We start from the raw sequence: 12,506 nt of genomic DNA on the forward strand, positions 1-12,506 counted from the left end.
TTGGTTGCCAGTGTTTTGCCCCATTGTGCCAATTTGGGCTCATCAGTTGGTAACTAACACACCTAACAGGATGCATGGCTAGTGCATATATTAGAGGTCACTGCATAGGCTACTTGGAGCCACAGGCAGTGCCAATGTACTATGAGAGACTTGGTCTCTTTTACAAAAATTGATGCCTCCTAGAAAGACCGATCACTGCCTCATTACCCTGTCCTTACAGTATTTTTTTCAATGTTTTTGCTGCAAACGGCCATGACTTACCGCTGTCCGCAAAAGACCTATCTGTGTCGGTGCGACGTAAAGCAACTAGCAAAAAAAAAAGATTAAGCACTGTATTCAGTTTGCATTTTTGTAAGTTAATTACATAGATTATTATGTGTCTCCCATAAATCCTACCCCTCATCGATGCTGTGGGGACGGACATCGGCATGAAGCAAGGGACTGCCTAAAAGGGTGAAGTACAGTGGGTCATCATGTGCGGCAAGACCACTATGGTAGCTGTGAAAGCCCTACAGGAAACCTGCAAAATGACTGCAAATGGGGCTCTGATGAAAGGACAACTGGTCAACGGTTCCGAAGGTAGATGAGATTAGTGACCGATGGTTGAGGAGGCAGAAGAACAAACATCAACTGCCTAGAGGTTGAATTAACACCCAAAGGAAAAGGGAAGCTCCCTGAAAGAAAAGTCCCACCAAGCCCGGAGACTGCTGCAGCTACATTTAAGAATGCTAAATATACCTCCTTTCTGTCGCATGCTCCTCTCTCATGTACAAGAAATGTCATTCTTTGTATAGTTTTGTGTGAAAAGAAAGTGTTTCCTATTAACAGCTGGTTATCAATGCATTCCTGTTTCGTGTTCCTTCAACTCCATGATTTCCTACACAACCAAACCACGAGACTGGCTCATCATAGGTCTAATAATCCACATGAGTAAGATTAAATCATTCAGAGATGATATGAAAAAGAAGCCGGACAGATTTCAACACAACAGCTCAGTTAGAACAGGACAATAAGAATTGGTACATAGAATATCACATCACTGACAGGAAAAACAACTGAAAGAGTACATGAAATGGAAAGGTATCTCTCCATATAATAGGAATTAATGAGACTAAAAAGAATGGGAATGGGGATCTTCAGGTAGAAAAAAAAAAAAGCATAGGCCTACTCTAAAGTTTTCTGGAGTAAACAGATCAGAGAGCTAGAGAAGGAGTTTGTATCATTCTAAATGAAGCACTGAGAGCTGAAGTAATATTCTGGGAAGTTGTAAGCTCCACAATGATAAGAATAAACCTTCAAATGGAGGAAAGAGCTGCATGGATCCACATATATGCTCCAACTGATGATGAGAAAGAACTTGAAAAGGACAACTTCTATTGCACTTTTCAGAGCACTGCAGACAGAACGAGAGACAAAAAAGACCCCTACTTTATGAAATTCTCAGTGAAAAGCACAGTGAAAACATTTGCTAGTGGTCAAGCAGTGAGTAACTGCAATTAAATAATGCTCCAAGTCATTGCCATTTTTCTGTGTATTAGTTTGGTTCCTTTAAACACGATTGCATCAGCAATACAACTTTCTCTTGAGCAGGTTAGAATTGTGTTATTTATTTCCTTCTCTTCGAGCAAATTTATATTTCAGTTTTTGTCAAATCGACCTACAATTTATTTTTCAATCTTAAATCACTAGAGTCATCCATGCTCTTGAGCAAACATAGAATATTATAAGACCAGAAATATTATTACAAGTGGCACAATATCAAAACATTTACATACAAAGTTGAATCTGTCCTCAAAGGCCACAAGAACGTTTTAAACTTATAGGTAGACTAGAAAGTAATGTCTCTTACTTCCCTATGTTGTTACAGTACTTGAAACATTCATCCACATCAGCAAATGGTAGAAAACTTGACTGAGTTCTTCTCTACATAGTAGGTATACTATGTTTAAACATGGATTATTTGGACACCAAACAGGAACAAAATAATGCATAGTACAGCATAAATCAACATCTCTGGAAAATGAGTGAATTGAAAATGTGATATTAAAAGCACTATGAAGGAAATGGAAAACTGGATTCAATATTCAGGAAGAGTACAAAGGCTGATAAAACAACTTATTGCACTTACAGCACACAGGAATGAGAGTGAAAGATAACATACATATAGGACGACCAATAGCAGAATATTAAGATAAATGATATTCAAAGCAAGCTGCATTATATATAAAATTAAAATTTGATGTAAACAGGCTGTAGGAATGAGGAAACTACAGTATTTAAAAAGTTGGTAGAATATGAAGGTTTCATATCAAACAATAATATAAAACTAAATTGTCTTACACAGTAATATTATTTGTATCCAGATCAACACAACTGACATCTGTGGGAGGATCATAAAGGTCGAAGAACCTTGAATCCACACCAATGAGGAAGGGCAATGGTGCATGAAGTACCTCTGCCAAACCCAACGGGCATAAGGGAATATATGGACATTGCCATTTGAAAGGAAATATTATCTGAAACAAAAACAAAAATGAAATGTCTCCTATTTCACTACAAAAAGTTATAACACAATAAACAACATTCTGAAAAGAGATACTAGAACAATGGAGAGTAACAAAATGATAATAGCAGTAAAACACAACTACTTTTATGAAATTACAAGAAAAACATGCCCTTCTTTCTTTCTTTCTCCCCCCTTGCCTCATACCGTTACATCTTTTCAAGCCAAAAGTCAACAGTGGTTTATCAAACAAATGAGAACAGAAAAAGGCATAGAAATGACTGAATCACACATTCTTTAGCAAATTTCATTAAACAGATTCCATTTAAAATCATCATAACTTCAAAATGAGTTACACAAAGTGCAGCTGCAACGTGCAAAACTTAATGGTGTTCATACTTATCAACTGAAACAGTATTATTTATACCACCAACAGAGTTTTATTCCTGATGCACTTAAGACAGATGTAGTTTCTGACCAATACATAAAAACAGTGAATAAGAACAAATGAGATTAATTTATGTTTTATTTTATTTTGTGCACAATATATTACTCTTCATAATCTAGAGGGAGTATAGTTTAAGGCTTCCCATTTCTGTTCACAGGCCACGGAAATCCCCAAGCGGATGCCATACAGCTTGTGCCAAGCCTACCCTCTTTTCCCTGCGTCCACATATGAGGACCACATTTTATAATATTATTTTACTTCATGTTTGTGGGTTACTGTAGTCATGTCCTAGTTCGTGAACCATGGGCAACGGCTGAGTGGCCTAGTAAGTGGTCCTCAGAGTCGGGATACCAGTTGCTATGGAATGGGAGTGGGCATCTCGGACATATTCTGAGTCATGGCCCTCCTTGTGCTCAGGCGCCTAGGACTATACAATTCACCGGTGGTCCATAACCCGTCAGAGGAGAGATCCTCACTTGGACTAAGTCCAAGTAGGGCAGCATTCTGCTTCATGAATTTACCGAGCTCAGAACATTTTAAGCAAGCCTAGGAACTATGGGAGTAATGCAGTCCCACTCCCATTTGACAGATGAGGGACTCCTTGGAAACAACTTGGCGAACAAAAAGGAATTCGATGAGAGCTATCAGTATTAATGGGGCCTATGGAAGAAAGAAAGTAGAACTGGCTGAGTCAGCAAAGAGGATGCATCTGGATGTGCTAGGAGTAAGTGATATTCGGGTAAGGGGAGATAATGAGGAAGAGATAGGAGATTATAAAGTGTACTTGACGAGTGTTAGAAAGGGAAGGGCAGAGTCTGCGGTAGGGCTGTTCATCAGGAATATATTTCATGCAACATAGTTTCTGTTAGGCACGTAAATGAGCGAATGATGTGGGTAGATTTGTCAGTGGGAGGAATTAGGACAAGAATTGTGTCCATGTATTCACCATGTGAAGGTGCAGATGAGGATGAAGTTGACAAGTTTTATGAAGCATTGAGTGACATTGTGGTCAGGGTCAACAGCAAGGACAGAATAGTGCTAATGGGCGATTTCAATGCGAGAGTTGGGAACAGAACTGAAGGATATGAAAGGGTGATTGGTAAATGTGGGGAAGATATGGAAGCTAATGGGAATGGGAAGCGTTTGCTGGACTTCTGTGCTAGTATGGGTTTAGCTGTTACGAATACATTCTTCAAGCATAAGGCTATTCACCCCTACACATGGGAGGCTAGGGGTACCAGATCCATAATAGACTATATCTTAACAGACTTTGAATTCAGGAAATATGTCAGGAATGTACGAGTTTTTCGCGGATTTTCCGATGATACAGACCACTATCTGATCTGTAGTGAACTAAGTATCTCTAGGCCTAGGGTAGAGAAAGTGAAATCTGTCTGCAAACGAATAAGGGTAGAAAGTCTCCAGGATGAGGAAATTAGACAGAAGTACATGGATATGATTAGTGAGAAGTTTCGAACAGTAGACAGTAAGCAGGTTCAGGATATAGAAAGTGAATGGGTGGCATACAGGAATGCTGTTGCAGAAACAGCAAGGGAATGCCTAGGAACAACTGTGTGTAAAGATGGGAAAAGGTGAACATCTTGGTGGAATGATGAAGTGAGAGCAGCCTGTAAACGTAAAAAGAAGGCTTATCAAAAATGGCTCCAAACAAGGGCCAAGGCAGACAGGGATTGGTACGTAGATGAAAGAAACAGAGCGAAACAAATAGTTCTTGAATCCAAAAAGAAGTCATGGGAAGATTTTGGTAATAACCTGGAAAGGCTAAGTCAAGCACCAGGGAAACCTTTCTGGACAGTAATAAAGAATCTTAGGAAGGGAGGGAAAAAGGAAATGAACAGTGTTTTGAGTAATTCAGGTGAACTCATAATAGATCCCAGGGAATCACGGGAGATGTGGAGGGAATATTTTGAACATCTTCTCAATGTAAAAGGAAATCATCATGGTGGTGTTGCAAACAGCCAAGCTCATGGGGAGGAGGAAAAGGATGTTGGTGAAATTATGCTTGAGGAAGTGGAAAGGATAGTAAATAAACTCCATTGTCATAAGGCAGCAGGAATAGATGAAATTAGACCTGAAATGGTGAAGTACAGTGGGAAGGCAGGGATGAAATGGCTTCATAGAGTAGTAAAATTAACGTGGAGTGTTGGTAAGGTACCTTCAGATTGGACAAAAGCAGTAATTGCACCTATCTATAAGCAAGGGAACAGGAAGGATTGCAACAACTATCGAGGTATCTCATTGATTAGTATACCAGGCAAAGTATTCACTGGCATCCTGGTAGGGAGGGTGCGATCAGTCGTTGAGAGGAAGTTGGATGAAAACCAGTGTGGTTTCAGACCACAGAGAGGCTGTCACGATAAGATTTTCAGTATGCGCCAGGTAATTGAAAAATGCTACGAGAGGAATAGGCAGTTGTGTTTATGTTTCGTAGATCTAGAGAAAGCATATGACAGGGTACCGAGGGAAAAGATGTTCACCATACTGGGGGACTATGGAATTAAAGGTAGATTATTAAAATCAATCAAGGGCATTTATGTTGACAATTGGGCTTCAGTGAGAATTGATGGTAGAATGAGTTCTTGGTTCAGGGTACTTTACAGGAGTTAGACAAGGCTGTAATCATTCACCTTTGCTGTTCGTAGTTTACATGGATCATCTGCTGAAAGGTATAAAATGGGAGGGGGATTCAGTTAGGTGGAAATGTAGTAAGCAGTTTGGCCTATGCTGACGACTTGGTCTTAATGGCAGACTGTGCCGAAAGCCTGCAGTCTAATATCTTGGAACTCGAAAATAGGTGCAATGAGTATGGTATGAAAATTAGCCTCTCAAAGACTAAATTGATGTCAGTAGGTAAGAAATTCAACAGAATCGAATGTCAGATTGGTGATAGAAAGCTAGAACAGGTCGATAATTTCAAGTATTTAGGTTGTGTGTTCTCCCAGGATGGTAATATACAGTAGTAAGTGAGATTGAATCAAGGTGTAGTAAAGCTAATGCAGTGAGCTCGCAGTTGCAATCAGCAGTATTTTGTAAGAAGGAAGTCAGCTCCCAGACGAAACTATCTTTACACAGGTCTGTTTTTAGACCAACTTTGCTTTACGGGAGCGAAAGCTGGGTGGACTCAGGATATCTTATTCATAAGTTAGAAGTAACAGACATGAAAGTAGCGAGAATTACTGCTGGTACAAGCAGGTGGGAACAACGGCAGGAGGGTACTCGGAATGAGGAGATAAAGGCTAATTTAGGAATTAACTCGATGGATGACGCTGTACGCATAAACCGGCTTCGGTGGTGGGGTCATGTGAGGCGAATGGAGGAGGATAGGTTACCTAGGAGAATAATGGACTCTGTTATGGAGGGTAAGAGAAGTAGAGGGAGCCCAAGATAACGATGGTTAGACTCGGTTTCTAACGATTTAAAGATAAGAGGTATAGAACTAAATGAGTCCACAACACTAGTTGCAAATCGAGGATTGTGGCGACGTTTAGTAAATTCTCAGAGGCTTGCAGACTGAACGCTGAAAGGCATAACAGTCTATAATGATAATGTATGTATGTATGTATGTATGCATGTATGTATTTTCTTTCCTTGGCATGAGATTATAATATTTTAGACCCAGAGTGCTCTTCTGTGGACATTCTAGTACCTATTTTCAACTCCAGAAGGCACCACTGTGAATCTACATCAAGTTGTGTTATTCTTTGCCAACTCATGTTTTGCAAAAACAGTAAAATGGTGCCGACAGGTGACTGCCTTTCAAGTAAGTGGAAATAAATTCAGTTATAGCTTAGTACTTGGATTCAGAATTTTTTTATTTTCTAAGAAGGCTTGAAGGATAATTGAGATAATGTATGTAGTATTGTTACATTGTGTTCAGTACAACATAAAAAATATATGGTCCACATATGTGGACCTCAAGTCTTAATTGTGATTGTGTTTTGTTTGAATGTTACGTGTTTTCTTTCAGGCAATATGGTTTTAATTCACCAAGAACTGTTAAAAATGGTAATGCTGAATTACCAGAAGATATAACAGAAAGTCATTTTGAAATCACAAACTGAAAAACCTTGAAATATTTCTGGAGTTTTTCGTGACATTGTTGCCTCTTGTCTGGTGTTAGTTAAATATTTTCTATTATATATGGTTATATTTGCATAATCACAGTACTCCAGCAGTTGTCATTAACGTAAGTCTGTTACTGAACAACATGATACTGTGTCAAGTTGGAGGATATCAGAATTTTCACGCTGTGACAGTGGAAAACTATCTTTATTTGTGTGTTTTCCAAATATTATTTGGAATTTGCAGAATATTACCATATAAATTCCTTCGTTGTCTTATTTCTAAACATATTTAATTGTATATGCTAGTTGCTTTACGTCGCACCGACACAGATAGGCCTTATGGCGACGATGGGACAGGAAAGGGCTAGGAGTGGGAAGGAAGCGGCCGTGGCCTTAATTAAGGTACAGCCCCAGCATTTGCCTGGTGTGAAAATGGGAAACCACGGAAAACCATTTTCAGGGCTGCCGACAGTGGGATTCGAACCTACTATCTCCCGAATACTGGACACTGGCTGCACTTAAGCGACTGCAGCTATCGAGCTCGGTAATTGTATATGCTTGGAAAATAAAAGATTTTTCAATTTTTCACTAATGGTATTTACCCCTTTCATCACAAATCAGTTCTGAGGTCCACATATGTGGACCATTCATTCCAAGGTCACCACTCACTTAGAATTATTTTTATTTATGAATTTGTGTTTAAAATGAGCTTAAATATGTAAAAAAACAAAATAGATATTTATTCTGATCTAGCAGTCCCACCCACGACTGAAGAGGCTACTGTGATAAGAAGTGTTGATAGTTGATGCAGCAGGAGGGTTAGCTGTGTTGCTCAGTTCGCTAGTAACGATTGGACTTTTAAGGTGTGTTGTAAGGTTATTATTGCGATGGTTAAGTACACTACAGTGCAGAGAATATTTTTGATCGAGTGTTATTTGCACAAGAAGCAGAAAAAAACAGATAAAAAGTGCCTTTGAAAATGCCATAGACAGTTTCCCAGTTCTATAGTACCATCAAAACGTTATGTGCATAAACTCGTTCACAAGTGGCGTAGTGCTGTTTCCGTAACTAATAAGAAAAAACAGCAAAAGAGAACAGCTCTCACACAAGAGAGATTAGAAGATATACAGGCAAGACTGTGCCGATTGCAGAAACGATGACTAGTTTTAAGCCTTAGCCTTAGTCCACATATGGGTATTTCACATTCATCAGCACATAATACAACAAAATTATTACATTTACAGTCTTATCGGACTCATTCAGTCCATAACATACAGTCTACAGATTTCACTGCAAGAATAAGATTTTGCAGTTGGTTAATGAATAGTATCCATGATGGTATCAAGACACAAATACTTTTGACCGTTATATTTACAACGCTCTTGAACTATTTTTTGCTGAACTGACTGAAGAAGAAAAAAGGTACAGCTATTTCTAGCAAGATGATGCAACAGCTCATATGGCATGTAGCTCTTTGCGACAGTTGCAGGAAGTGTTCAGTGATGATCAGACCTTCAGTAAAGGGCCTTCTCATTCACCTGATTTAAGCCCCTGGAACTTTTACCAATGGGGAAATCTCAAAGGGAAAGTTTACAGGAATAATCCTCAAACTGCAAAAGAATTAAAAATCAAAATTAGAAACACTGTGCGTTTCACTGGTGTCCATGAACTGCAAAGTATGTTTCAAAATCTCATTACAAGACATGAAACTTACATCGCAGCTCAGGGAGATCACTGTCAACATCTTCTGTTTTTCTTTGCGTTTAGGCCATCTGTGAACCACAGTGCTTGTGTTCTAGCTGTGTTTTTGTCATCGTCTGCCCCTTTTGGCATACTGGATTGTGTTCTTAACGGCCTCTTGAGCCTTCCTGTTGGCACAGTTTTCCTTCATTTTCTCACTGAATTCTTTCCTGCGCTCCTCTGACCAATTCCCAGCTCCTTTGTGACTAGCTGATGTAAAGGATGTTAGAAAAGGTTTAGTTTTGACCATTAAACGGTATGCATTCCTGTAATTTATGGCGGCTTGATTAATATTAAGTTCTGCAAGATCTTTGTCCACTTGCTTGGTCCACGGGAATCCAGTAGCTTTGCCTTTGTTAGCAACCTTGAAGATCTTATGGGATAATCTATTAGGATCCATTCTGTGTAGGTGTCCATAGGAAGTCAGACGTATTCTTCTGATGGCATCTGTGAGGTTTTCTTGATGCTGGTAGAGCTCATTGTTGGGTTTGCACCATCGCCTTCCATCTGGTAGGATCCTTGGCCCTATTATTCTTCTCGGAAATTTCTGTTCTTGCACTTCCAGGGCTCTCAGTGGGGTCTTTTTAGGGATAGGCATTCTGCTGCATAGAGGACCGATGGTCTGACTACTGCATTATAGTGTCTCAGTTTTACATTCTTTGATAAATTCTTCGAGGCATACATTTTCTGCATGTAGCTTTCTCAAGAGCACACAAATCCATAGACGTCAAACTACAACTCCGAGCTACAACTGCGCTCAATACTACAATACCAGTTTTGATTATAATGTTATTGACTTTGCGTCCCACCAACTACTGTACTGTACTTTTAAGGTTCCTTTCATGAGAATGTAAATATGTTTCAGTTGGTTCAACTCTATTTATAAGTACAAATTAAGACACACAAACTGAACAAAAATAAAAAAAAATTATTTACAACGGAACGACGTGCTTCATTCAACTGAATAAACATGAATAATAACAATTTACATACTTTTTATTATTATTATTCATTCAGTTTATACATCTTAACTAGTACATATGCCTGTCTTTGACAGTCAAAATTACTATTTATAAAGTAATTGGAAATTCTAAACAGACTATTAATGTATCTTATGAATAAAAGTTACACTTTCCAGGTTTTATATGGCATTCAAATTGAATCAAAACAGCCGGGCTGAGTGGCTCAGATGATTGAGGCACTAGCCTTCTGACCCCAACTTGGCAGGTTCAATCCTGGCTCAGTCCGGTGGTATCTGAAGGTGTTCAAAGACATCAGTTTCATGTCAGCAGATTTACTGGCACGTAAAAAAACTCCTCCGGGACTAAATTCTGGCACCTCGGCGTCATCAAAAACCACAAAAGTACAGTAGTTAGTGGGATGTAAAGTCAATAACATTATGATCAGAACAGGGATTGTAGTATTGAGCGCAGTTGTAGCTCGGAGTTGTACTTTGACGTCTATGGAACTGTGTACTCTTGAGAAAGCTACGTACAACTGTCCGAAACACTGGAATGGGAAGATTTATCCCAACTTCAAAATTTATCCTGGTGACTTATTCACTGTGACAGAGATGGCTAAATTTAGATGAAATTGCCTCCATTTAAGAATGAATAGTAAACCCGGATTCACAGGTTCTAAATCTATTCTTGGTATAAAACACCTTCTTCCTGAAGCTAAGTTCGTCCGAGTTTCTGCACAAACAACATTTTTGTTTAGCTTCCGTAGATTCAATCCCTTTCCATTGTACAAAACAGCTTCACTAACATCATCGCATATTATGGAGGCAATGCTAATGTACATTATTTGGTCACCTATCAAACCATTCAGAACCTACTGGTTGATGATGTTGACTTGTTCATTTCTTGGCCAAAAAATGAACTATTTTGGAAAACATTGTAATCTGACTGATGAAAAGAAGAACCAATTGAATAATGTAAAATATTTTTCTGAAATACTGTTGTGTTGAATCTGAATAGTATTTTTATCTAGTTCACAGTTTTTGAGGTTTAGAAGCCATTCAACTGAGTTAATTTGGGGCCATAAAGCAGAATATTTAAAACTTGACTGGATGACATCTGTTCTTTAACAGTGAGGAATTACTGCCAGGCACTGTCTGAAGTCTGCACTAAGCAAGATCACTTTTCTAGCAAAAGGTGATTTGTTGTTCATGATAAGTAGCTGACCTGCTGCTGAAAGAGCGTAAAGGGGAGCCATGTTTGCCTCGTCCCATATGATCAACTTAACCTGTTTCATTTACTCCGTGTCTTCTGATATTCTTATGTTAGATGTACAGGTCTACGAATTACTCTCTCTTTCTTGTGACTTAACTTTTCTCAATTGACCTTTCTTGAAGCGTATCGTTTTAGCTTCAGTTGTTTGTCTTTGTAAATGCATATTTTTATCTTTGTCACTTCCACTTTTTTTTTTCTTATGATCAAAATTTTTTTTGTGTGAGACCTCATACCTTCACAGACGTCATGTTCTCCCAAACGCTTTCTAATGCAGAGGCGGATGCAGCAAAAGTGATGGCGTAAACTCCACACTCATTTTTTTTGACAAATGATGTACTCGGTAATAAACAATGGGACAAGAGTCAGGAACAGCGTAAATATAAAATCCTTATGTCGTGACAACGAAGAATTAATGTTTAAACTAACATTATTAACTAGCTGGTGTACCCATGCTTCACTACGGAATTCTACACTGTACACAGAATTCTAGGTTAAGTAGTGAACATGTTGTAAGACTGTTTAAATTGCATAGCTCTTAACGTTACCCGGAAACACGACGGGGAGTGACCCTATGTCTTTTCTCATGTGAAGACTGGGTTAGAGAATTCAGTATAATGGCAGGTCCTCCTGTCTACCGTCAGTCACAATCAAGCTGGGGAGTTCTCATTATGATGGTAGGCCCACTTGCCTACTGCCAGTCAGAATCAAGTTGGGATGTTTTCATTATAATGGCAGACACTCACTCTCCGCCTTCTTTCTACAACATCAAAAACTGTCTTTGTGGTTTTCCCAACTGAAGTCGACATGTCATTGCAATGATTTCAGTAGCAATGTCACAACTGAAAACAATGCTATCATATGAAATGCTCGGTCAAATGAAAAACCGCACATTTTCTCACTTTTAATGAACAGTACCACGCTGTTGATAAAACAGTCCAAAGTTCAAGAGCTGGAACGACCAGGCCGCAGACAGCCGTGAACACTCCTCTACCATTATTCCGTTAAATGAGTACACTGCTCATTCCAATCAGTGCCTCAGAGTAGAGATTGAATAGCTGGAATCTGGAATACTATGATGAACCAGTGTGTTACATACCAGTAATATCAGAAAATTTATGAACCAGAGGAATGGCATGCTAAAGAAGAGAGTTATCTAACTCCCCACCTACTTCCCACCAATATTCAGGCAGGCTGTTATACTCGGTATGAAACAATAAACCCATCTCTTGGAGATGAGCAACAGCAGAAGACACAAAGCACATCACAACAAACAATGGTCAATGCAATGTTATTGTTGATCAATTTTATGAGCTTTTTATATTGTAGGCCTTCACGTTTAGTTTTCTTCCGACTCTGTAATATTAAGGCATCTAATGTAAAGGGAGTACTCCTTCCTTTTGTGAGTTTCTTTTTTCTTCTTCAAGTGATCGTTCCTTTACGATTTTTTTTTCATTTTAATAATCATCTTCACAGTTTTCCTTGTCGATATGGACTGA

At 38.8% G+C, this 12,506-nt stretch overlaps 1 protein-coding gene across 6 annotated transcripts in view; it reads right to left on the bottom strand.

Moving 5' to 3' along the window:
* The window catches only part of Crag (DENN domain-containing protein Crag), a 579,187-nt gene that overhangs the window by 423,508 nt on the left and 143,173 nt on the right, over window positions 1-12,506 (bottom strand). For all 6 annotated transcript variants that reach the window (XM_068225395.1, XM_068225392.1, XM_068225393.1 and 3 more), the window contains exon 10: window positions 2,341-2,516. In XM_068225395.1, the coding sequence (XP_068081496.1) occupies window positions 2,341-2,516 (176 nt within the window). The remainder of the gene's footprint in view (window positions 1-2,340; window positions 2,517-12,506) is intronic.

The sequence above is a fragment of the Anabrus simplex genome, chromosome 1 (genome assembly GCF_040414725.1).
Source record: "Anabrus simplex isolate iqAnaSimp1 chromosome 1, ASM4041472v1, whole genome shotgun sequence".
In the NCBI taxonomy this organism is placed as follows: domain Eukaryota; kingdom Metazoa; phylum Arthropoda; class Insecta; order Orthoptera; family Tettigoniidae; genus Anabrus; species Anabrus simplex.